Consider the following 26720-nt stretch of genomic DNA (forward strand, 5'->3'; position numbering starts at 1 on the left):
TTTGTATGTACTTCTAAAAATCCTATTATTTTTGCCAGTTCTTGGTCCTTTTATTCCTGAGTAAGGATTCTGTTTTCTGAATAAATCCCTCATTGGACCACCTTGACTTTCTCCTTTTGAAGAGGGAAATGTGATCATGTCAGATATACAGTTTACTTGGTCATGAGTTCTGTGGATTTTTTATATATATATACTGCAACTCATGCAAACCACATCAGCAGGTAACAAAGGAATACTACACAACCAGTGTTGAATACACACATTTATTTTGTCAATTAAAATTTAACACATTTACATTTTATATAATGCTTAGAGCACTGAAAAAGATGCTGCCAGTAACATGAACACTAGAAGAATTAATGTAGAGATAAAAAGGAGAGAATATTTCACTTAAGAAAGTGGAATAGTTAAATTTGTTCTAGCATTTGTTGAAAACCATGTTGGATGTTAAGATTACCAACTGTATTCTTTAAATACAGGTGCAACATATATACATGATTGGATTGGGATAAATTACCATGTATTTTCATTACATTTACAAAGAAAAAATGGTGCAATTAATATGTATTTTCAAAACTTCAATCCTCCCAGAACTAATTTGGGGGTATTGTATGTTTAAAACATATTTTAAGAAGGAAGTTTTTAAAAAATAGATTATGAATCAAAACGGTACAAAGACTGTCAGACATAATGGCAGAACCGCTTATTCATGTTATGTCTAGCTTCAAATTGCTTACATAGCTATGGCTTTTGTACCCATACTGGACAGAATTAAAAACATTAGCTTAGTTAATTTGGTCTGAAATTACTTCGTAGTAATATTTTAAATTAGGACTCTGCATTAGCGGAATTAATTGAATCCTACAATTTCTCTTGACATTTCCTGAAAAAAGAAAGAAAAACCAGTGACAAAAGTAGAACGTCATAGTATTTAAACATCCCTTCTGATGTGATGATTTTTGCATATTTACATTATAGTTTTCCAGTAAGAACAGCAATCTGACCTTCCCCGCCACCCCCAAGGGAGCTAAAACGGCAGGACAGTTCATTATTATCTCATATAAACACACTGCAGAAATAGTAACTGAAAAACTGAATCAGAGTTCAGCTAGAAAAGAATTGAGACTTTTCCCAATTTTTAATGAAGGACTGCAAAGAAAAGAACAAGCTAAAAAGCATTCTTGGGGGGGCTACAGTCACAGCTCCTTAAATCTTACCAATTTGGAATAGCAAAAAATCACCCACCATGGGTTTAAACACTCCTATCTGGAACTCTCTGTCACTGGCAAAAACTGGACTTTAGTAACTGAGCTCCAAATTTATATCTGAACTAATTCCTAATGGATTGTGGCCTGAATAATTTTGGGCATATTTTTGCCCATACAGACAAAAATAGAAGCTGTGTTTACAGGACTAAAGAAAACACAGATGATGCTTATTTAAAAGCAAGGGCACCTCCAATTGTATGTGTTTTCTTGATGTTTGGTGACAATGGGTGTCAAAATAAAGTTCATGTACCTATAAGGTCAGCTGAAATGTCATGGAGGAGCCCACCGCATGATATACTGATTTGGATCCAGGATTAGAGGTTACTCTGTCAATTCCTCCATAAGTTCTATTGATTCAAGTGTCCTACTTTACTTGTGACTTCCTATGCTAAGCAACAGGATTTCAGCAGGATGTATGGGATTTAAATACTCGCATGAAGTAATTTGTATGAAATATCTTACCTGGATCAATTTTGTTTTGTCATAGTCTTTGCGATGTCGATAAATACATTGGCTGAGCAAAGCATAAAGTTTTTCCAACTGAAGTATAGTATAGTTTCTACTTTTCTCAGTAACAGTTTCCAGTAATTCCTAGAAAAGATTTTTTTTAAAAAAAAAAGAGGTAAGTACAATTCTTTCTCCTTCAGTTCTTAGAAGCAGAGTATGAACAGTTGTACAAAATAAGTGAAACAAGACACAGAAGCTCACAAGGGTAAGTGTCCCCGTATTTTCTTCCCACCCCACTACACCCCAAAGCCTAGAAGTGTGGGTCTTTCAAGATATACTGTGATTTGAATACGTACAGATACATTTCAGTCCAATACAATGCCAACTTTTTCCACCTAAGATTGTAATATCTACCTAAACCTAAATATTCTGCCTATGATAAATAAAGGGAACTGTGAACTCAGTACAACATAATACTATTTAAGGAGATTATTTAAATTAATTGCTCTACGGTTCACTCAAAATAAGCATTTTTACTCTGTTCTTTCAAAATGTCTTGCAGAATGATTTACAGATCAATGTAACACAGTCCCAGCCCTTAGGCATACATTCTTTAATATATTTTAATAAACTTATTAAAGATATAATAGTACAACTGAGTAGCATGCATGCATGAACAGTACTGAAAAAGTCTTATTCTAGTTTTTAGATACATTTCCTTTAAGTAATTTTTTCCTGTTGTTTCTTATTACTTCAGCATTGTACAGGGTAAAAATTTACAAACCTCAAGCTTTTCACAGTCCACAATCAGGGGTGGTATTTGCTCTGAGAGGACCTCCATAGCTTTTTCGACACTGATGAGATGCTGCTGCTCCACCTGTGAGCGCCTAGCACGGGTCATGCGATGCATACATACATCTATAGTTAAAAAGAAAACAGAATTAACAGTAGTGGTAAGCAAAGGACGGAATGTTGCACCTTTTTACAGGTCATATTATGAATAGAAGATGGTTAACACTTCGTCAACTCAACATGGGATCATAAACTTACCTAACGGATGCTCTGTTAGGTCTCCATTAAATCCTTTGTTTTGTTCTGAACATTCAATATTGTCCTTCTCAGATCTGCATCTAGCACTATTATCAACAGCTTGCTCATTCTCAGTCTCTGTATCAGATTTATTTACACAGTCATTTGTCTGCTGGTCAGCAAGCACAACTTCAGATTCTTCTAATGAAGTATGTGTTATTTCTGTTTCAGTTTGTTCCATGCTGGATTCATTATTTTCAATACACTCTCCTCCATCACTCTCTGCTTCATCTTGTTCTTCTCCTGGTGCTTTATTCTCTTTATTGAAATGAGAAGTTTTCTTCCGTTTTGCTAGGTTTCCCAGGCACCATCGGCTCTTTCTTCGGAGTTTTCTCTTAGATAATGCTACATTAAAAAGTATATCAGAATGAAGCTTAGTTTCAGCTTTCCACAAAAAACAAAAAAGGCAGCTTACAGAAAGGGATCTGGCACAAGAAGTGTGAAAGGAGCCACATGAGTCCACTGGCTGGGCACCCGTGCATGCAAGGAAGTAGAACCCAGGCCTAAAGATTCTTTCCCCAAAAGTGGTCTCACAAGCATGAATGAAGGCATGACAGGAGCAGCACATATCCATGTGATGGGCTCTTCCTAAACATAAGAAAGGGCTCATCTGCTAGAGGAGGAGGAGGCAGCTAATTCCTCATAACAGCTACCCCTTTAAAAAAATCCTCCTGGGAAGGTTCCTTGTGACACCAAGCATCAAAAGTACCAAGGAAAGGAAAACCACTATGGAAACCAAACTGCACGAACAAGGATAAACAAAACAATTAGGAAAACAAAATCAGTTTGGTCTTTTTCCTCTGACCAAGAGCATTCCCTACTGTTCTGGACTGTGAAGCAAGGTCTCCTGCCCGCCCCCGAGTATTCAATCAGAGGGTATGCGAAGGGGTAGGATTCAGGGAATCGGGGCACAGAACTTATACAGTAGATTATAAACCACTTTTGGAATTATAAACATACACAAAAACTCACCAAGTGAGAAATACTACTAAAACAATACTTACGGTTAGAAAAAGGAGAACTAGTGTCCAAAGGCACTGGAAGGCTTTTCAGTTTCTCACTACATTCCGAATTCATTTTCTGAACAGCATCTAAGATAGTAGTCTGCTTTGGCATTACATAATAATAAGATGGAGCAAACTTGGAGGAGCTGCAACCTTTACAAGTAACAAACTACTGTTAGTTTTTTAAAAATCATTATTTTATTACACTTGCATATAAACAGATGTGAGATAAAGAGTGTCTAAGATACAAAGAACTGCATGAACAGTATGCATTGAAACTTTTTATCCCATCCTCAGAGAGTCAGTTCTGTCTGCATGTGTGGACACAGCATTGTTCTTAAAGGCTAGGGACCCTGTGAAGCAGCGTCTAACATAGGCCAAGACACTGCAGATAGATATAGATTCTGGAATGCTTGCTGGTGAATATACATCATGTATAACCACATTAACTGTAATATATTGCAGTTGCTTTTAAAGTATTACATTATTGGGACAGTGCATACCTCTTTTCTTGCGAGACTCTTTAATTTCTTCACAAAGTTGTTCAAACTCTTCATCCATTTCGTCTTTAATGATTGCATAAGCTGTGTCTTTAAGTGAACAAGCTCTGTGTCTGATGAGTCGATCTGAAAACGAGCACATGCATAACTTTGAAGCAACTAACCCAGTGGTACAAGTGGGAAGCCTACATTTATACAGAAGTTTTCAAACTCCCTGCTCTAGCATAGTTATTTATCCAAAAAATAATGAGTGAGTTCTATATAAGATAACTTGTCACTGTACATTTACAGCATCTATCTCAGGCCAGTACAGCTGACACTCACCTCCAGGATCTCTATCTGGATTGTATTCCAATGCATTGCTACAGATGAGATCAATATCTTTTAGATAGTCTTTGGCAGATAGATATTGATGAAGGTCAATTTTTGAAATAACTGTTGAAAGATCCATTGGCTGTTTAATAACTGTGTCGTAGTCTGGTACCTACAAGTGGAATACAAGAAGGAAGCCGAAAAATGTCTCATTTAAGATAGATACAAAAATCTTATGTCCTTGACATGTTTTAAGAATGCTTGACTTGCTGACCATTAACCTAAAAGTTACTGAAATTACATTTTTAAAAAGACAATACTTTGCATTAGAATTCAGAGCGGAAAAGCAAGAGGCAAAATCAATTGTCATTCAACTGTACTACACCAGACATAGGGCCATCTAATTTTTTAACAATAGCCAGTCATATAATTCTCTGAAGAAATGTGCACTACTCAGTAGCCCCAGGTTTAATTAGTGGGTATTTGGTACTAGAACAAAAATTCTGCAAGCGATACTATGCAACTGCTGCTAGTCGAAGACAGTAACAGGTTAAGACAGACCTGCAGTCTCACTCATTCAAGGATCATATACTGGTGGACCATCAAGGAGTCTACCACTAGAGCATGATATCAAGACCACAGTCTTTTCACACATGTATTGACATCTGGTATTTACAGTCATACACAAGCTGCCCTATATTTATATGTCAGTTTTATATAATACCGCTTCTTTTCCCTCTCTCTTAAAACCTTATTTGTCTGTCTACAGACTGCCCTACATAGTGGAACACTACTCCAGGCATTTTACATAATTGAGCGTTGCAAATAACAAGTTAAACTAATGAAGTAACAAAATACATAATATCACAAATTAAATGGAAAAGACAACCAAAGATTGACACCTGGTAACTTAAATCAAACCAAATGACATGAAACATAGCATAAATAAAATGTACATTAGTATAATAAAAATAATCAATGCCCATATTTGCAAATATAAAGAGGCTGTAACTTAATATTTGAAGAGGGCCGTACGCCCACAACAGCATTATGTTAACTTCCCATATTTATAGCACTAAATATTGAACCAGATGCCCTTTAATGCAACGAGAGTAAGAGGGGAGGAGTCAGGCATATGCAAGTTAGGCATGAGTGTTCCACAAACTAGGAGCTAGGGGCACCGAGGATGAGCATAGAAAGGAGCGCAAAGGAACAAGAGAGCAAGGATTCTTGTAATAGATGAACAAGAACGGGCCAAGCCTTCCATAAATAATTTATTTTTTGCATGCCCAGTCTATGGATCTACTTTTGCAGCAGGCAGGGATATTTTATGGGTTAGATTTCTAGAAGTCAGAAAAGATATAGTACAATCAATCCCCAATTTTGATCATTTCAAATGATGCTTAATTCCTTGGAAATGAATCACTTTGGATAGCAGTGATGTTGCAGTGTGTGAGGGTTTGTTTTTACTTTCTTCTTTTTCCGTTTAATTCGTTTTTTTTATTACTTCCATATTTCCGGCAATTTTCAAAGTGCAAATTGAAGATTATTATTACCTCATCCAAGTCTACTGGTTTTGTAAAGGCTCTGAAACGTTTATCAATGGCAAGCCTGTGAGTGACATTACGTAAGAAAATTCGAAGTTCACGTAAAGTGTCTTCCTCCTGTTCCTCAAGCTGTTTGACCTCCTCTTTGGTTAATTGCCGTGGTTCAGGTGGTGCTGCTACTGGCAAAACCTCTAACGCCTGCAAAACTAAAAACAAGACAGAATATTTAGAGACATTTTAAGAGTTGGTTTTTCAAAATCTGAGAAGTCCTACATCAAATTTATAGAATTGCTTTGCTGCATATCCTAACCTGCTTTCTTTTTTGATGCGGGAGATTTAATAGCCTGATGAAGAAGTAAATCCTTAAAGAATTCTCTCCTCTCTTCAGTAGTAGGCAAGTGGACATCAAAAACTTCTCCATACCCGTTGGCAAATAATTCTTGTACCTAAACAATGAATAAGTAATTGAGAAGTACAACTTATCAAGAAAAGAAAATATAATTGCAACTTTGTTAACAAAACTGAAGGAGTGATGGTCATGCAACAAGATACATGTCGCAGGATTAGAGAAATACTAATGCTTAGTCCTGAAGAACTGATAAAATGAAAGCATTAACACAGAAGCTGGTACAGTGGACCCTCTACTTAAGGAATTAATCCGTATTGGAATGGTGTCTGCAAGTCGAAAAGTCTGTAAATCGAATCTCCATTGACCTACAATGCATTGAAAACCGATTAATCCCATAACCAATGGTTTTTATTCTATTTTTATTCCATTTTGGGTTTTTTTGGTCTGTAAGTCGATTCTCTGGCTGCAAGTCGAATCTAAATTTTGCAGCCAGAGAAGTCTGTAACTCGAAAAGTCTGTAAGTCGAGCCGTCTGTAAGTCGAGGGTCCACTATAGATATAAATCATTCTAAACTACTGTATATCTTTTATCTGTCACCTTCCATCACATTAGAGTTGTGACAGAATACTTCAGTTATTTAGATGGTGATGGAACTATGGTTCTCTCTAAGCAGGTAACATTTAGGGCTTCATATATGGCAAAAATACAAAAAGCACAATTTGCTGTCCTCTGAAGATGCCGGCCAGAGACTGGTGAAACATTAGGAAGGACAACCTTCAGAACACGGCCAAAGAGCCCGAAAAACCCACAACAACCATACAAAAAAAATTCTAGAGAAGGATATTGCCCGTTAAAAGGAAAAACCAAAGAACTTTTTAGAAAGCTTTCCCTTAGTCATGAATACTGCATATACTCAGAGTATAAGCCTAGTTTTTCAGCATAATTTTTTTGCTGAAAAAACACCCCCCCTCTGCTTATACTCAAGTCAGTGTCAAAATTACATGTTCTCCCCTGCAGTGTGGGTGTTCTCCGGACTCCCCTGCTCATCTACGGGCGCCTGCAGCCTCTATGGGTGGTCCAATGACCTGGGTTAAGTACACTGCATTTCCACTTTCAGGACACCCCATCCTCCTTCTGCATACAGTGGTGCCTCACAAGACAAACGCCTCGCGGGACGAAAAACCCGCAAGACAAATGGTTTTTGCCATCGCTGTGGTGCCTCGCAAGACGGCTTCTTCTATGGCCGTGCTTTGCAAGACGATTCCCCCCCCCCCAAGACCAATGCCTCACAAGACGAAAATAATTCATTCGTCTTGTGAGGTTCCCATAGGAATGCACTGCAATTTTGCAAGACAGCACTGTTCGCGGAACGAATTACTTTCGGCTTGCGAGGCAACACTGTATTCTATGTACCCACCTTCCACCTCCCACTTTCCTCCTCCATCCTCCATCTCCCCCTTTTGTTACGCAGCAATAGAGCAGTAGATAAGTGCAGCATCCGGTATGAGTCCTCCCTCCGCAGGCAGTGAAGTGCCTCTCACAGCTCAGAAGGGCAGTATCTTCAATAACATTTAACCGACTGATGCCTCAATTAATGTACAGTGGTGCCTCGCTTAACGAGTGCACCACATAACGACGAAATCGCATAGCGATCCGTTTTTTCGGATCGCTAATGCGATCGCTTAACGTTTTTCTTATGGGGCACAATTCGCTTTGTGAAGACCGGTAAGCGTTTCGCTTACCGATCTTCGCAAAACGAAGCCCCGACGATCAGCTGTTCGGCGGCCAAAATGGCCGCCGGAAGCCCGGAAATGGCCCAAAATGGCCGCGCGCAGCGTTTTCGCGCCCTCGTTAAGCGAGGCGAGGGTGCGAAAATGGCTGCCGGCCATTACAAAGCTTCGTTGAACGGTGAGTATTTGGCTCATTTGGAACGCATTAAACCATGTTTAATGCGTTCCAATTGAAATCCCTGCCCCGTTCAACGATGCTTCAGCATAGCGAAGGTTAATCCGGAACGGATTAACCTCGCTATGCGAGGCACCACTGTAATTTTATTGGTATCTATTTTTATTTTTGAAATTTACCAGTAGTTGCTGCTTTTTCTACTCTCAGCGTATACTCGAGTCAATAAGTTTTCCCAGTTTTTTGTGGTAAAATTGGGTCCCTCGGCTCATATTCGGTTCTGCTTATACCTGAGTATATACGGTAAAAAGCTAAATAATTCAGCAATACTGAAGACAGCATTATAGACTAAAAAGATATCCTACAAAATCAGAGTGTAAGTACCTCATTTGGCAGAGCTGCATAATGTACATCTGATGTTGCAAGGAGCAAAACTGGAGCAAAAGATGGAATGTTCTGTAACAATGTAATAAATGTTGCTTGCAATGTCTGTCCTACTGTATCCCACCATATATGTATATTTGGAATGTATATTATACTTGGTGCTGTTCTCTTGGCTTCACAGATCAACTGGAAAAGAAGAGAATTTACCCACAGAGAGGAGATATATAACTGGCCCTTCACTTCATTTGCCAATCATTTAATTTTTGTTTGTTTTCTAAAGGTTGCCATGCCTTTAATACTCCTTAGAAATTCTGTGAACTAGACAATCACTTTGGTTTCACTGAGGAACATGCTGTATGTACAAGCAGACATGCATCTAGACACAGAGAACTGGTTGCTAGAGTGTGTATCCAAAGGTTGTTCTATCCTAGTCCTGACATTAACATGAGCACTATTAAGTTTATACATAAATTATTTTAATTTACTGTATTTTTCCATGAAAAAAATGACACATTTTCCTAAAATAATTAAAGGAAAAATTGAGAGGGGAGCATGTGCTTCATGGGAGATGATGCCATAAAATTGTTACTTTTAGCTCCAGAATGTCAGCGCAAGCACAGACAAAACCCATTTGTTTGCATTCACAGAGGCGAAGAAGAAATGGAGGGGGAAGGAGATTCCAACTTTCCCCTTACATTTTCGTTGTAAAAAGCAGCTTTCCCCCTCAACTTTCTTGCAAAGAAAGAAATTTTAGGTTAGAAAAGTGGGGGGGGGGGGAGGTTTCATCTTATACATGGTGGCATCTTACACACAGAAAAATACAGTATATAGCTCCTTTTTACATTAAGCTCTTAAAACAGCTAAAACGTATCTGTATAACACTATATAAAAAGGTAGATTCAGCGCAGTACAGCATGTTAAAAAAGCAAGAAACAATAATTTTCTGCGGAGCACTATCAGAAACTGAGAACTATACAGAAGTTGTGTGTTCACACTTTTTGCCTCTTTTGCTATCTGTACAAGTGATAAGTGGTACTGGAGAACTATCTGTGGGCACATGATAAAACAACATTGGGCTGATATGGAAAACCTCGTGGGAGCCTTATGTATGTTACTTGGAGTTCTATCATGTCAGAAAGGCAAGAGATATACCAAGGCAAAAAATGTACTTAAAAAACCAACACAACAATAACCCACTACTGGAGGAAAACAGAACTCATATAAGCCTCCCCAACAGCCTTCTCCAGATGTTCTGGTTTACATTTCCATCAGCTCCAGCTGGTTGACTCAGAAATGTGTCTTGCAGTCAAACTGTTCTGAAGCTGCTAGCTTGGAGCAGGCTGTTCTAGCATTAATGATAATCATAACTTAATTTTTCAAACCAAACTGCAGTCCAACATCTGGAGAGCCCAAGGTTCCCAACCCATTCTAAAATAAACAATTCCCATCCATGCATGGAAGGTGAAATATGCATATTTGCCTTATATATATATATATATTTGATCTGTAAAGCCTTGCTTTAGTACCTACACAAACAAGCTAAAATACCTGTGCACATGTTTCTTCGGGTGTTCTGGTACTAACACCAAAGAGAATGGAAAGGTCCAATGTATATACTGTAAACTTTTCTAAAGCATGTATAACTGCTGGAGCCAAATGAGAAGCTTGTCCAAATCCAGATTCTCCTGCTATTAAGAGCCTTGGTCGGTAAGATGTCGGCTGATTATAAGCATGTCTATTAAAAAAAGAAGAATCTTTGTGCAAAGATCACTAATGCAAGCCTTAAACATGAGGCTCTTTGTCCTCTTGCTTAGCAACTTCATGCATGCTATCCCATGCCAACCATAATACCCAATATCCCAATGTTCACAGGTGTTGTGTTTCCAAGCAAAGATGCTGAAATCTTGCTTGCCTAATAATTCATCTACCTGAAGGAATGTAAATTTAAACAATTGATAATTTGTATTCTTGAAGGCTTTCACGGCCAGGATCCAATGATTGTTATAGGTTTTTTGGGATGTCTGGCCGTGTTCTTGTTTTTCTTCCTAACGTTTTACCAGTCTCTGTGGCCGGCATCTTCAGAGGACAGGAATCAGAACCTACCAGAGTTCTGACTCCTGTCCTCTGAAGATGCCGGCCACAGAGACTGGTAAAACTTTAGGAAGAAAAACCTCAAGAACATGGCCAGACAGCCCAAAAAACCTACAACAACCAATTGGTAATTTGTAATATTTCCATGTTTTAAGATGCTACAACAGGAGATGCTATCAGCATCTTTGGAAAATGCAAAACAAATGTCATATGAGAGAAGTCTGTTTTCAGCTGGAAACAATGTACAGTGGTGCCCCGCATAGCGACGATAATCCGTTCCGGATAAATCGTCGCTATGCGAAATTAAAAAGCCCATAGGAATGCATTAAAACACGTTTAATGCGTTCCTATGAGGTTAAAAACTCATCTTATGCGAAAATCCTCCATGGGGCGGCCATTTTCGGTACCTCTAAAACGAGGCAACACAGCGGGCGGCCATTTTGGAACCGCTGATCAGCTATGCGAAAATGGGGCCTTTGGGAGAACTGCGGGGGAGCGCTCTCCCCCCATCCTCGTAAAGCCCCCGGCGGCATTTTCCCCCAGCTGAGCAGCGGGAGCTTTGGAAGGACCGCGGCTGTGGTCCTTCCGAAGCTCCCGCCGCTCAGCTAGGGGAAAATGGGGCGTATGGGGAAAAATCGCAAAGCGATTTTTCCCCATAGGCAACATCACAATGCGATCGCAAAATCTTCATCGCTATGGGGATTCGTCGTTAAATGGGGCGCCCGTTAAGCAAGGCACCACTGTACCCTCTAATTTTCAGCCCTGCTGGGCAGGGCTCTGCCTCTTTCTCTCTCGCCTTTGCCCCAACGTGCCCAGCTCCACTCCCCTTCGCATGCAGGATTCGGTTGCAACCAGAATCTAATGCAATTGTTGCGCGAAGGAAGAAGACAGGTGTGTGTAGGGAGGCAGAGACATTTTGCATGCGCACAAGCACCTAGCTTAAAGAAAATCCTGGCTTGAAAGTGGGGACCTATGCCATTCCCAATAGCTAATTTTCACACCTCATTCAACTTTTCCTCTTAGGAATCCAATGTATGTTTAGCCCCATAAGCATACATTTGCAATCAACAGATTAGAAAGCAAGTTTACTGCACTAGGAAAAAGAGAGGTCAGGGAAGGTAGCTTTGTGTACTGATATGCTATTGAAATAGCAGCTCAATATGCTTATTTAATGAGTAGGCCCAAAGACAGGCAAAAAACCCCCACTGTTCTGACCATCAGAATGAAGCAGCAAAATAAATAAAATAGAAATGCATGCAATAGAGCAAAAATATACCAGATGCATAAATAAACTGACACTTTTTCTTTGTCATAACTTTAATTTATCACTTACTTGTTAAAATTAAGGAAACTTTGCTTCTGTTTTTCAGAACTTTTCTGTGAATGCCCAGTTTCAAACAATGATGGTCCCTCTTCATCACTGTACAAGTCAGTGTCTAACATGTGCCTAGAAATATCTTTAGAGAACAAAAACAAAACATTGTTTTCATATGAATACTACATCTTATTTCAAAGGCTTAATAAAAATGCAGCATGTCTCTCATCCACCCTGATAATGGTCCAAATCACCTCTATGAATTGGTATGAAAATATTAACATAAAAATGCTCAAGGATGTTACATGATCAATACAAATTTATTAACTCCTAAAAAGTCAGATAAGAGTAGCAAGTTATAATGCAAGCACTGAAGCAGCAATGCAGTTCTGTAAGTGAAATAGCCTAGTACAAATTCTCAAATCATTTGCAGATGTAATAGCTACTTTTATTTCCAAAGGCAAAGAAAGAAAATTGTCCGCAGGCCACAGAAGTCCTACATCCACCCAAGGTCATCGTTTCTTCAAAAGCCTGCCTTCCCTAGTTGTGGATCCTTCTTTGTTAAGAGTAAGAAGGGCCAAGGGATACAGGGGAAATGGCTAGTATTACAATGGTTAAATACATCCATTCCTTCATCACTACAATTGATGCATCCAATTATTTTGTGGTGGGGTTTGATGGCAAGCAAATTTCCTAATCCTTAATCTGCAGCCAACATCTAGTTCAGTCTTCAGTCTGATTGTGGGAAAGTACTACAACTAAGATATGAAACAGGAACTCAAGGAAGCCGGATAGTTTTGAATGGCAGCAGAACTCTTAACTCCTCACCTGTGCTATCAAGCAACATAGAAGTCACTAACTGATTAGAAAATTTGGGACAACCAAATGAATGCCTATGTGATGACTGCAACAACAAAAATCCATCAAAATATTTAGTGCTGTTTAACTGGCTAAAACTGATCAGATGCCAAGTATCTAGAGCCATCCTAAAGAGGCTGACTATCTATTTGGGCTGTTGTTTGAAGATGTCATCATGGTATGCTCAGCCACCAGTGTTCCTGGAGCATGTCTGAGTTCAGCTTTTTCCAAAGTCCACTAAAAAAAAAATCATTTAATTCGACCTTCCAGAATGCCTGCCTGGCAGCTTTATTCTATCAATAGTCAGCATAGCTGTGTTATGTTGTGCTAATGCTAAACACTTTGGTCCCTAACAAAAATATTTCCATATTAATAAACAGCTACATTTTTTTCTTAACAGCAAGAAATAATCATTTCCAAACAAGCAAGAAGCAAGCTTTGGAAAACTGTGTGTCTCTGATGCCAGGTAACTAATACAAATACGTGTGAAAAGGCAGTATGAACAGCTTAGTGAACCTGTTTGCTGATCTAAACAAGCAATCCAGAAAAAATATAAGCAAACTTCAGATCTGGGTGGAAAAGATATTGGCTGGGTTGAATAACTCTGCCAGCAAAAGTAGCAATGATGTAATTAGCCAGCAATGAGAATCTTTAGTTTAAAATTTCCTGCCCCCATCCCCACCCCCCGATTTAGGTTCTGAGGGTTCCTAGGGATTCCTTCTGTTCTGGGAAGCCTTTTTGGGAACTTTGAGATGGGGAACAGCATTTAAAGCTAAAAATTTTCCTCCTCAAATCAGTAAATTCCAAGTACAATTACCTGACTTTCCTGTCCCTTTTTGTGCCAGTTCTGCATGTGGGAACACATTCTGTAAGACTTCCAAAATTCTTTGAAGTATGTTTTCAAGTAGTGGTTTTGAAATGGTAGAAAGTGCTTGGCCAGGTGCAGTCACTGCCCTTTGAGAAGCAGGTACGGTCTTCTGCATTGCCATCACAAAATCTTTTGCTGTTATATTGATAGAAGAAATATCCAGCTGCAACTTGGCACTGCTGGTATATATCTGAGGATAACGTCGACGCAAGGCACACAATGCTGCTTCAGCACATATAGACTTAATATCAGCACCACAATACCCTATAAAGGGAAATCAAATGGCCTCCAATTAGTTTAAAAGCCACACAACCCCATACATACATTTCCTCTTGACTGAAAGATCATAGCTACCAATAATCTACAAATGAATCTGCAAATAACTTTCTCGTCCAAATTCTATCAGGTAGATGTAGTTTTAGTTTTCAACACTCAATGTTTTAAAAAAAATGATCAATGTCTGCCTAGTGCTACCAAGAATTTTTTTTACATGTATGCGTATCAAAGCATGAATATATTTTATATTCACAGCTCGCACATTCCATCATAAAAACAGAAGCATTGTGGACTTCTAGCTTGACATTGCGACGGGACAGCAGCAGGAGGACAGAGCTCCATCCCCTGGGCTGAATTCCGACCTGTTTGGGACCCCCCAAGGGGTTAAAACCACCCCAAAGAAGTGGTGAATTGGGGGAGAAGCCTGTTGATCATGAGGGGGAGCAGTGGTTACCCCTGTTTTGATCCAGGAAACTCCCCAAACAAACCAGTGGGCAGAAACAAGCAGCTGAATAGCTCACTTGAAAGTTGTCAGCAGCTGGCAATAGAGAAGCGATAAATCAGCTAATTAACATCACCATTACCACTGGGTGAAATATATTTTATAACTATACTGCTTTATGACTACCTCTGGATGAGACAAACCCTACAACAGAAATAAGTGTCTTTTATTCTCCCCCCCCCCCCGCCCCTTATAGAGCAGCAGTGAATCTGGAGAGAGGGAAGGAGACGCAAAGAAAATAAATTGGACACTAATTAGACATTTAACTATAGTTCAAGGAAGGAAGTTTGGTATTACTTTGGCATTAGAATTTTAAGAAAACTTTCTCTTAAAGTCATTATCAGCTAAACAACTCTGGGACTTAAACTTGTTATGGCTATCTACGGTATTGACGGAAGGCCCAGAACAATGACTTTGAACACTCTATGGCAGTTCTAAATTTGGAATTTGTTTTGATTTCCCTTTTTTTCTGAGGACTGACTGAAGCATAGACAAATTAACCCTGGAAAATCTAATCCTGCCAAAGTGGAAAATTTAAATTGTACTTTGAGATCTAGGCTGACAACTGAGCTCTGATCAAAGCCAATTCATCTTGGAATATATATCTGGCTAATGTGGACTATTATGTGGTCCAATAAAAATATTTGGATGTATCCTGGGTCCTGAACCTGACTGTAGCAAAGACCAGGATAAAACTAATACTGGAATGGACTGCTTCTGGGGCTAGATTACAAAAGACTTCAGGCCACAAATACAAACAGCAAGTGAACTGGACTGTGATATTTGGTGAGCAAGTGTCCTGAGCGTGGAAAACCTTTCACGTCTGCGACTGGGCTCAAATGTAACACTAAAGATAATCAAGCTATTAAAGTGGATTTATTGAAGCAAGAATTGAACTTTAAGCAATTGGATTACTTTTACTTGGAATAAAATCACCTGATAATTCGGGACATAATGTTACAACAAGGAAAATTTTAGGATGAAACAAAATCTACTCTTCAAGCAATTTTAGAAATAGTGAGATCCCACAACGAAGAGGTGAAGGTGTTCAATGAACAGCTAAGGAAGGACTATATTCAATAGGAGACAGGGAATAATGAACAAGAAAATGTCAGGGTGGTGGGTGATGTATGCCAATCAAAGGAGGGGCTGGAGGAAATCGGAGGAGAAAATTAAGGAGATCTAATTCTAACCCTGGAGTTGAAGGGAGTCTTAGGTGTGCTAAGAGAAGATAAGGGGAAGAACCAGCAGATTTAGTTAAAAAGAGCCTAGAAGATCTAGTGGAGATAGATCAAGTGCATAGAATGATCTCAGACAGTACAAGGGAAGGCAGAATTTTTAGAAAGATAGGAATAAGAATTGGAAAAAGACAAACTAGAGAAGGACAGAAAGATATAAAGGAAAAATATATTAAGGGGTCCTCAAGGTTGAAAGCATGTACTGTATACACCTAACTTCTGGAATTGTAAGAGGACATATATATTAGAAAAGGGAATCAATCTGAAATAAGGGATCACTAATCAGAGTATGGGCATAACAAAGTGGCACTTAAGGTAAACTGAAGCTAGATATAAGGAAGGGATAAAACAAATAGTATTTAATTAACATATATCAGATATGATATTGTTATAGACATGACAGAAACTGTGGAGATAGAGATGGCTAAACAATTACATAAAGAAAATGTATATAAAATGATTTAGACAACACTGTGCGTTAGAAACCTATTTAGTTATTGGTACAAAATACAAATGTGGCCAGTTAAATTACATCAAATTGTATAGATCTGAAACCAGAATTGCTTTTATTAGGTATATTATTAGAGGATTTTGAGAACATTGTATATTATGAGAGCAATAGTATGATAGTAGTCAACATTATATACTAAAATACACACGACTGGTTCAAATGCTTTAAAAAGTAGATTTTGAAAAGACAACTAAGAAGACACCAAGACGCAAAAATAAATAATTATAAGCAACCCATGTAACACGATGTTTAACAAGCACAAACTGAATCGCTTGACGATTACCTCGTTAGACAAGGAAATGGCTTTACGATATTTTGCAATCACCATAGCGATCGCAAAACAATGTTTTAATAGGGAAAATGCGTTTTATGACAATCGGTTCCCTACTTCGGGTACCGATTTTTCACTTAAAGATGATCAAAACAGGTGATCGTCGGGCCTTCAAAATGGCTGCCCACTGTGCAAAATGGCTCCCGGCTGTGTTTTAGGAAGGATTCCTCGCATTACAGGCACCGGAAAATGGCCGCCCTATGGAGGATCTTCTCTGGATGCTGAGGTATTTCGCCCATTGGAACGCATTAACCGGGTTTTAATGCAATTCAATGGGCTTTTTACTTGCACTTGACAACAATTTCATTCTACAGCGATTTTGCTGGAACAGATTATCTTTGTCAAGCGAGGCACCACTGTATAGTGAAAACTAATAAAATTTTAATGAACAAAAACAGAAGCATTGTGACATCCTGAAGATTAGCACAGTGAGCATCACCAGATTACAATCCAATTCATCACATGCTGTAAAATAAATAGCCACTACTTCATATACAAGTATACATTGTGGAAATGTGGACACAAAAAATCGATACAACCACCAAAAAACAAACAAACAGAATTTCAAAGTCACAATAGTATTATCAACATAAGCCATGAACTTTGTGTTCATTACATAACCTGTCCACTACCAAAGTGACTGTCTACCAGATAAGTGCAAAATGGTGTTTGAAGTGCAAGGATGTTGATTCAGGAGTGGCTTTTCCCCCCGAATTCTGAACATTGTCAGCAACTTTGTTGACATACAAAATTATAAAGAACGCTACTTTTTAGTGAGCTAAGAAGCCCTGGGCTTTACTTAAGCCTTTTTGTATTCCTTGGTCATGGAGCAAGTTCAGTACTTCACTGTTTTCTGGTATTCTCTACCACCATGTTTGGATGGCGGAGTGGAGTACCATGTTCAACTTACGTAAACCTTACAATTTACCCAAGCATACTGATCCATCCCTCTATTATGTGGGCATTACCAATTTGCTATTACTTTATATATAATGCAAATTCCATCTAAAAGCAACATTTACAAACAAAACATAAACATACTGGCTGAAATCCAGTAGCAAGTAGCAACTTATTACTGGATCAGTAGCAATTTGTTAAGTAGTAAGTAGCAACCTTAAGCCCACTGAATCTGTAGTGATTCGTTCAGTCAACTCCTTCATAAGTTCCGCTGACTCAACGGGCCTAGTCTAACTGCAACTTGCTACTGGATTTCAACCACTGTACCAGAAGTCTATTTTTGAACTTTCAAAAATTTATCTTACCCACACATTTTTCAGCTAACTCTTCAAGAAATGGCTCTGATGGCTTTGGGGACCATTCTCGTGTTTGAATCTTAAGGATCTCTTTCCTTGCCTAGAAGTATACAAAAGTAATTTTTTTAAAAATCCCAGTAGCTTCAGTACTAATCTTTTATAGATATTTCCAGTTATATCATCCTTGTTTTTCAATATTATATTATTTATAAATGTGAGTGTTCTACATGCATAGTACTAAATTCTACTTTTTAACATGGTTGTAAGATAATGGTGAAGAGCTCCAGAAACACCTTGTCAAACTGGGGGGGGGGGGGGGGGGGAAGAGAAACCCTGAAATTCTGTTGTTCCACTACACAAAAGACATAATGAGTGGAAGCAAACTGCCTGCAGTTAAGCTTTGGAAGCAAACTGGCTTCAGCTATGAAGAGATTATGTGTTAACTGAATGACTCAGTATGCAACAGATGTCCACTGAGATTTTTTTTAACTTCAGGCAATGTGCTTCCAAAGGTTACACCTTTGGCATAGCAGTGCAACAGGATTTCAGCAAGCAAGTTTTAAAGTAAGTTTAAAATGACATAGATAGAAAATCTGTTTATGAGATATAAAATGGCGGTTACTATTTAGAAAAGGAGATTGTGAGACTACTGTGTCACAGAAATGTTGTCTCAGTAGCCAACAATTGTATGGAAAATGAAAAAGTAAGGAGGCCGAAGCAACTTGCTATATGGAAAGATAACGTGATAGATATTTTTTAAATACTATGCCTACAAGAAGAAATTATGAAGGTTTTATGAAATCATTCATGGAAAAACTGGATAAGAAGATTGTTTATTATGTATTCCACGTGTTAGTAAGATAAAGTAAGAAATATGGAATACAAAGATGATCTGCAAATGGTGAGATCTGACTAGTTTTAAAAGGGAATAGGAAAGTTAACAAAGAATAATCATGTTACCCGGATTTGATCAATAGGTTACATGTCACTTTCCTAACAGAAGCAGTACAACACTGAACACAAGTTCTTGAGGAGCAAAAGAGGAAGGGGGTATTGGTATTCATACTCAGGCATACCATGGCATGGTTGTCACTGTGAGAAGCCAAATATAGAACTAGATGGGACTATTGGGATGGTGCAATGGAGCTCTTATGTTACATTAATGGACTTCTTCAACCTAATCCTAACAATGCTCTTTCAGAAGTAAGATTTAACAGTTACTTGAGATAAAGACCATCCCACTGATTTTAACTGAGAAGAAAAGGAATACCATCCTCTATATAATTTCAATATTTCTTTGTCACAAGAGACTTAAATCTTCATTAGTTTAAACAAATGCTACACATTCCAGCTAAATGAAAAAATTATTTGCATTCAATTTGAGAAACTTGCCAGAAGTTTATTGCCCTAGAGATCATCACAGTCCATGAACAATGGGCAGGTCACAGCAATTATTCATAAGGAAAACCATGTTTCTTACATCTTTATCTGGCAAGGTGAAAAGGAATTCTCTGTCAAAACGCCCAGGTCTCCTCAAAGCAGGATCTATGGCATCCAATCTATTTGTTGCGCCAATCACCACTATCTCACCTCGGTTGTCTAAGCCGTCCATCAGTGCAAGTAACGTGGAAACAATTGAACTTAAAAACAAACAAATGCAAGTTTGTATTCATTATGAGGCTTGGAGCCAAAGATCTTGGTCTGTGCCTTGTGTAGAGTGTGCTGTACAAGTGGGAAAAAGTCACAGAATCATAGAATCGGTGTAGGGTGGAAGGGACCTTGGCCATCTTCTAGTCCAACCCCCTGCCCAAGGCAGGAGACCTCATACTATCCCAGATAGATGGCTGTCCAATCTTTTTTAAAACCTCCAGCAATCAGGCACCCACAACATTGGGAGGCAAGCTGTTCCATTGCTTAATGGCTCTCACCGTCAGGAAATTCTTCCTTATTTCCAGGTTGGATCTCCCTCCCATGAGTTTCCACCCATGTGTTCTTGTCCTACCCTCAGGCGCAATGGAGAATAAATCGATGCCCCCTTCCCTGTGGCAACCCTTCAGATATTGGAAGACTGCTATCATGTCTCCCCCTCAGTCTTCTCTTTGTTAAGCTAAGCATACCGTATTTTTCCGTTTATAAGACGATCCCCTCTTTTCTAACCCCAAATTAGAAAAAGCAGGGATCAAAGGGCTCCCTTTTTGCTAAGCTCTGTGCCTTTTCCAAGCTGCACATTAAAAAAAACACAAATATAGCTTTTAAATATGAAGCTCGTACCTGTGAATTTGATCTTGTCTACTGGACCGCACAGGAGCAAGACCATCTATCTCATCAAAGAATATAATTGAAGGACGCATCTGAAAGGCCTACAAGAGAAGTTCAAATGTATAAGTACTGATGAAGCTACACAGAACAAAACACAGAGAAAAAGAAAGCAAAATTACCTGATCAAATAATAGACGAAGTTGCCGTTCAGACTCTCCCACCCATTTACTAAGGCAATCAGCCCCCTTTCTCATGAAAAATGCTATTCTTCTGTCACCCTGGCTGCACTCATTAGCAAGTGCCCTGGCAACAAGGGTTTTTCCAGTTCCTGGTGGGCCATAGAAAAGACATCCCCTGTAAGAGTTGGGAATTGACAACATTGCAGTTAGCAGAATTTCTTTGATATACAAAAGTACATTGTCTGGATGTCATCATATGTTTTTAAGTGAAGTTCTTTAAACATTTTATGGACTCATTAAATATACTTTTATCCCCAAGTTCTCCACACTCTTCTTTTAGCATCACAGTTAATACTGATTTGCTTTTCCGTTATGAGAACTGTGCATTTATTTGCACTTTCATACTTCCTGTTCTTTAAACTAGATAACTGGTAAGTAGACTGGTCTTCTTATTTGCTGACTCCCAAGTTTACTTAGAAGTCTTTGGCAAATGGCCCCATCAAAACGTATCTGAACATCCAAATGCAAAGCTTCTACTAGCTCATCCCAATCCTTATACTTTCAACAGTCTAAAAGAATTTGAAGCTTAGGATTTGCAGACATCATGTTGCTATTAATATAGTTTATTACTTTGGAGGCTGAATTTTGAATCTCTCGAACACTTCTGGATAAAGCAATGGGAAAACCACCATCTCCTTTAGAGCTGAAATGTGACTAGAAAGTCCACCCACACAATCAAATCGTACCTAAAGTGAGGAAACAGAAATGCAAATCAAAAGTGAACATAATCAGTTAAATGCTCTCAATGATCATTCATTTCTGTAACCAAAAACAAATCAGCCACATTGCTTCCATTCAAATTAACTTTCAGAATTCTGAATGAAGAGATGTACAGTATTTATTTTAAGAAGCGTCAGATCTGTGTGAAGGGAAAGACCAGAAGTATCGAGTCTTTCTGGTAGAGCCGTCTCTCATAAAAACTTCCAAACAAACCCAGACTAGTCCACCGACTACCCTCAGTCGTAAAAGAGATCAAGGCTCAGATAATCGAGATTTAGAAGAGGCAAATCTGCAGGGAAAAGGGGTGTCAAAAGCAGTAGACACCCTAGAGCTGGAAAGGGTTAAAAATAACTAATCCTTTTAAGGAAGATTTGGCGGGAAGGAAAGAGGTTCAGGAGGTACTGGAGGAAGGGGGGCTGGGGGAAGTCAGTGGAGAACGAGACATCATCTCTGGAGGTTAGGAATGGATATGGTTGCAGGACCCGTGGACGGGAAAATGGGAACAAGTCCGGGTGCCTAAGATAGAAGCCAAGAATCGAAGGAAGAAAGGCTTACCCCAAAGACCGTCATATTGGGCTGAGTCTGAGACACGTGAATGGCGAAGAAAGATTAGGGAACAGAAAGAAGCCACTGCCAAGGAAAAGGAGGCTCGTCGGGAATGGCATTTAGAAGAACTGAGGAAGATGGGGTGTTTCCTGGACCTTGGGGTGACTAGACCAGAGAGAGAGACTCGTCCTGGGGATGGATGGGAGATGAAGAGACCCTCCCGCTTCTAAGTCCCCTTGACCCGGGTTTGGGAACTGAGGGTCAGGAAAGAGTTGGTGCCGGTCCATGGGACCAGACTTTGGGAAACGTTCTTCAATAAAGCTTTTTGTTACCCTTGCAAGAGCCGTTGCTCGAACAAGAGACTCAGTTAAAACAAACATGTTATGGTTGAAACCCCGTTGGGTGAAGTAATAAACGACGATAAGTTATTTGACCAAGCATCTGCTGGTGTTTTATTAAAGAAAAGTGAAGCCCAACCAAACGACCCTTCACAATCTGTAACAAGCACAATTTACTCAAGAAAGTGGAATATTGAACACTTACAGTAGAGTCTATTTGCATTGGATCAACATCAGCCAAACTTGCACCAATTTTCATCCGATCTTTGTGGATTCCCTTCAATTCATCTTTCCTGAAGTTCAGTGGAAGGCATCTAATTCAAAAGTAAAGAGTAAAGAGATGCAATACAATACAGTCACAAGATTAAACTCAATTTTGCTCTCAGCTAGCACAAACTCACTAAAAAGAATGAGACTTTTTAAAATCAACACTAATCTAAGTGTTCATTAGAGTTAAAACTGAATTTAGAATTTTCTTTAATTTGGTAGCCACTTAAAGATATAAAGCATCAGGTAATGCAACTTCAGTTTGGGAAGCTAACCTGTTTTGCCTCTAAGATACTGTGGTATCACCATTAGCTAAAACAAATGCATATACTAAATTATGAATATATTACTTCTTAACAAGATAAATTTAAATTAAAAAAAAACACAGAAATAATTCTCACCCACAGTATTTTAGGTACAACGCCAGTCCAATCCCTAGATAAGGAAATATCACATGTACATTACAATTTGAGTACAAAAGTTACAGGATACCTGCTTAATGCTTTGCTCCGACTTTGTTTTCTACGCCTCTCAAAACGCTGTTCATCATCAGATGATGAAGACGATGTGGAATCACTGTTATGCATTGCATGTTTTCGTCTGTTTTAATAGGAAACATTGTAAGCATATTATGTAGAGTACAATGTTACACAATTAACAGACAACCAAATAAGGTATCCAGAACTGATTTCATATAGTAGCAAAAAGAGAGGTTACTTATCCGTAACCATAGTTCTTTGAGTGGTCCTCTGTGAATCCACACATCCCCCCCATCCTCCCCGCTGTCCGTCTTAGTGTCTTGAGCTGTTTTGGTCAGAGCCTTCACAGCGGCGGACATTTTCAGAACTGAGGTATTACGCGCGGACGGAGCATGAGCACCATGGGGCAACATCTTACTAATCACATCTTTTTAAGCTCTAGAATATTCTGAGAAGCCCTGCACAAGCACAATAAAACCCATTTGTGTGCATTCACAGAGGCCACGAAGAAGGAATGTGCCATATATGGATGCATTTTGTAAGGAAAGAGGTGGAAGAAGAGAGAAGTTGTTCCTTACAGATAAGAATTTTGAATTGGTTCCAGACTTGTTCATGCATGAAAGTGCATAAAAATACAACTGAGCAGTACCAATGTTTCAATGAATTATAAATGATGGGGGGCACAAATATATACAGTGGTGCCTCGCACAACAAGTGCCTCACACAACGATAAATTCACACAACGATGGCTTTTTCTGAAAAATTTGCCGCCTCACACAACGATGTTTCCTATGGGGAATTTTCGCACAACGATGTCTCTTTTCACTCATTTAAAACTGCCTTAAACTGTTTGAAACCTGTTTTAAATGCTTGGCATCAATAGTCCAGCTTGTGAAACGTATGCAAACTTAATTTGGTGTTGTTCTGAGGCGTCGTTAATTTTTGGTGAATTTTTTTCTCTCTCATTGAGAAGCATTGGACAGTCTGTCCAATGCTTCTCAATGAGAGAGAAAAAAATTCACCAAAAATTAACGACGCCTCAGAACAACACCAAATTAAGTTTGAATAGGTTTCAGGAGGTGGGCTAACGATTGCAAGCATTTAAAATAGGTTTCAAACAGTATAAGACACTTTTACAGGAGCAAAAAGGGACATCGGAAAGGGCTCTTTGATCTCCGTTTCCCTGCTTTTGAAGCACTTTTTATTCTCCATTGAAAGCCATTGAACGGTCCCTCCAATGGCTTTCAATGGAGAATAAAAAAATTCACCAAAAATTAACGAAGACTCAGAACACCAAATTAAGTTTGCATAGGTTTCAGGAGGTGGGCTAACGATTGCAAGCATTTTAAAGAGGTTTCAAACAGTTTAAGACACTTTTACAGGAGCGAAAAGGGACTTCGCAAACCCATTCAAATGCATTGAGTCGGCTTCAAAGCATTTCAATTGGGGAACCGCGTTTCCCTCAATGATGTTTCCTATGCTGATTTTCACTTAAGGACGGCAATCCGTTCCAATTGGAACAGATTAACCGGTTTTCAATGTATTCTAATGGGAAATGGTGTTTCACAGAACGATGTTTTCACAGAACGGTTTTTTTTTTTGAACCAATTAACATCATTGTGCGAGACACCACTGTACAATAACTTGAACCTATTTAATTATAAATTTACATTTTGATTGTTCAGAAACTAAACATGTAAGCATCACTTCACTCTGAACAGATACAGATAATGCCTAGTGTTTTTTTTTAAGACTGGGAGGTTTTCACAACTTTTAAGCCTCTAACTGATAGATCAGTGGCTCCCCCATTAATATTCAAAGATACAGTACTTTAAGTTTAAAAAGCAAACATGCAGACCCACAAAGTAAGGGAGGTAAAGCTGAAAGAGTAACCAACTGAAACTTACAAGCTGAAACTCACAGAACGGGTATCTATTATCCCCGAGATTTAAAGAGTAGTGATGTAGTATTTGGTGAATCATGGAAGCCTGCCTACAATAGATGTCTTTCTTAACAGCTGGGTGTGAAGTATACAGCTGTGACCCTGTATGAGGCCACGGAGACCAGTGTAGATGACTTCAAAGGAAATTACAATCTTTTAAATACCGTTTTCCCAAAAATAACCTGAAAATAAGCCCTAGTATGATTTTTCAGGATGCGTAATATAAGCCCTACCACTAGTCCCAGTTAAGTGAAACCCCGCCCTCCACCATTGTGCAGCTACCAGACGACATGACTGTATTTGAATAAATGTAGGTTGTTGTACATGAAAAAATAGAACATGCCCTGAAAATAAGCCCTAATGCGTTTTTGGAGCAAAAAATTATAATAAGACCATGTCTTATTTTCGGGGAAACACAGTAAATAGAAGTAAATCAGGTTAAGGGATAGGAAACAAAGATTTTCACGCGCTGTCTCCCCACTTTGGTGATAGTTGGATGGAATGATATACAATCAGAATTCAGCATGTCTTTATTGAAGATTGATTCCAGTGTATTTGGTATATTTACATATTTCATTGAATTACTGCATTTCTATTTTATACTGATTTTCCTAGAAAAAAACCAACCACTAGTCACTTCAAATTTACCATGTGGTAACAATGAGTGACATCTGAACCCAGGTGTGAGACAAGGAGGCGAGTCGGAATTCCCACTCATTGGAGCGCAGTCCCTTCTCATCAAACAGAGGATAAAGAGAATGGAGAATCCCAATCGACTCCTGTGAAAATACCTGAGGAGTCTCTACAGAGTGCAGAAATAGACGAAGTAGAGAAAGAGTTAAGGGGAATGGAAATAAAGAAGGAGCCATTAGAAAAGGTGGGAGAACAAAGTAAAAAGAGGGAGGAGATTGAAGCAGGGATAGAAGTGAGAGGGAGGAGAGAGCAGTTACCTCCAGGTTGGGAATGGATCTGGTTGCAAGTGGAAGAGTTGGAGATTACCTAGAGAAGAGGCAGATTACAGACAACAGTCAGTGATACCCCCTCTACCCTCTTATTGGGGAGAGGCTGAAGCAAGAGAGTGGAGGAGGAAGTTGAGAGAGGAGAAAGAGCGTGTAGAAAGGGAAAGGAGAGAAAGAATTGAATGGACAGCATGGGAGATGAGGAGGCTGGCAGAGCAAGAACAGAGTGGGAGACCTTGGAACCCGAGAAAGGTACCCAGTGGGATGATCCCAATGAAGATGAGGCTGTGCCCTTGTTGCCTATATCGTTGGGGAAGACCCTGAAGGAATGGACATCACCCAAGTTACCAGGACCCTGGAATACTAGCTACAGCAACCCTTTTATACTTGACAGTTGGAAACTCCTTCTTGACCCATTGGAGGAAGGACACAAGAACACTTCATTTCATGGTTCAAAAATAAATGTTCTACAGTTTCCACTGCAAGCTGTGTCATGTGAAATTATTGATGCAAAGGATCTTACAGTTGAACACCAGGTCTCCTCAGTTCTAGTAAAACAGTCAAACCACTGTATCAGTTATTTCAGTTTAAATACTTACAAGCTGTTGGAATAGTTTAAAATTTGATTAGTGTGCATAAGTAAATCAAACGTGTTAAATCCAACTGTGCTCTATTTAGGGCATTGGAATACTTTCTGTAAAATTTTCCAGTTTAAATTTTTCTGGAAAAAAATACACATCATTACTTGGAGTTAGTCATTTAAGGCCTTTAGTAGAAAATAAAAATAATAAAAACCCGAGCACAGCAAATTCTGCTTCATACAAGATAGCATAGAACTGATGATACACTCCTACTATCTTGTTCCAACACGAGGAAGACCACCACATTCCAGATTAGTCTACATAGATTGGTACTCTAATTTCCTA

At 38.9% G+C, this 26720-nt stretch overlaps 1 protein-coding gene across 1 annotated transcript in view; it reads right to left on the bottom strand.

The window, feature by feature from the left end:
* Positions 1-249: 249 nt before the first annotated feature.
* Positions 250-26720, bottom strand: part of ATAD2 (ATPase family AAA domain containing 2) — a 37178-nt gene continuing 10707 nt past the window's right edge. Inside the window, exons 9-28 of the mRNA XM_020796525.3 lie at positions 22907-23014; positions 22353-22461; positions 21114-21229; positions 20484-20658; positions 20317-20405; positions 19526-19685; positions 18055-18145; positions 13884-14198; positions 12227-12350; positions 10351-10537; positions 8803-8988; positions 6478-6613; positions 6177-6373; positions 4633-4792; positions 4312-4434; positions 3809-3961; positions 2766-3149; positions 2500-2633; positions 1731-1859; positions 250-883 (exon numbers count right to left, since the gene is read on the bottom strand). Of these exons, the coding sequence (XP_020652184.3) occupies positions 851-883; positions 1731-1859; positions 2500-2633; positions 2766-3149; positions 3809-3961; positions 4312-4434; positions 4633-4792; positions 6177-6373; positions 6478-6613; positions 8803-8988; positions 10351-10537; positions 12227-12350; positions 13884-14198; positions 18055-18145; positions 19526-19685; positions 20317-20405; positions 20484-20658; positions 21114-21229; positions 22353-22461; positions 22907-23014 (3109 nt within the window). The 3' untranslated portion in view covers positions 250-850. The remainder of the gene's footprint in view (positions 884-1730; positions 1860-2499; positions 2634-2765; positions 3150-3808; positions 3962-4311; positions 4435-4632; positions 4793-6176; positions 6374-6477; positions 6614-8802; positions 8989-10350; positions 10538-12226; positions 12351-13883; positions 14199-18054; positions 18146-19525; positions 19686-20316; positions 20406-20483; positions 20659-21113; positions 21230-22352; positions 22462-22906; positions 23015-26720) is intronic.

This window comes from Pogona vitticeps, chromosome 4, assembly GCF_051106095.1.
Source record: "Pogona vitticeps strain Pit_001003342236 chromosome 4, PviZW2.1, whole genome shotgun sequence".
In the NCBI taxonomy this organism is placed as follows: Eukaryota; Metazoa; Chordata; class Lepidosauria; order Squamata; family Agamidae; genus Pogona; species Pogona vitticeps.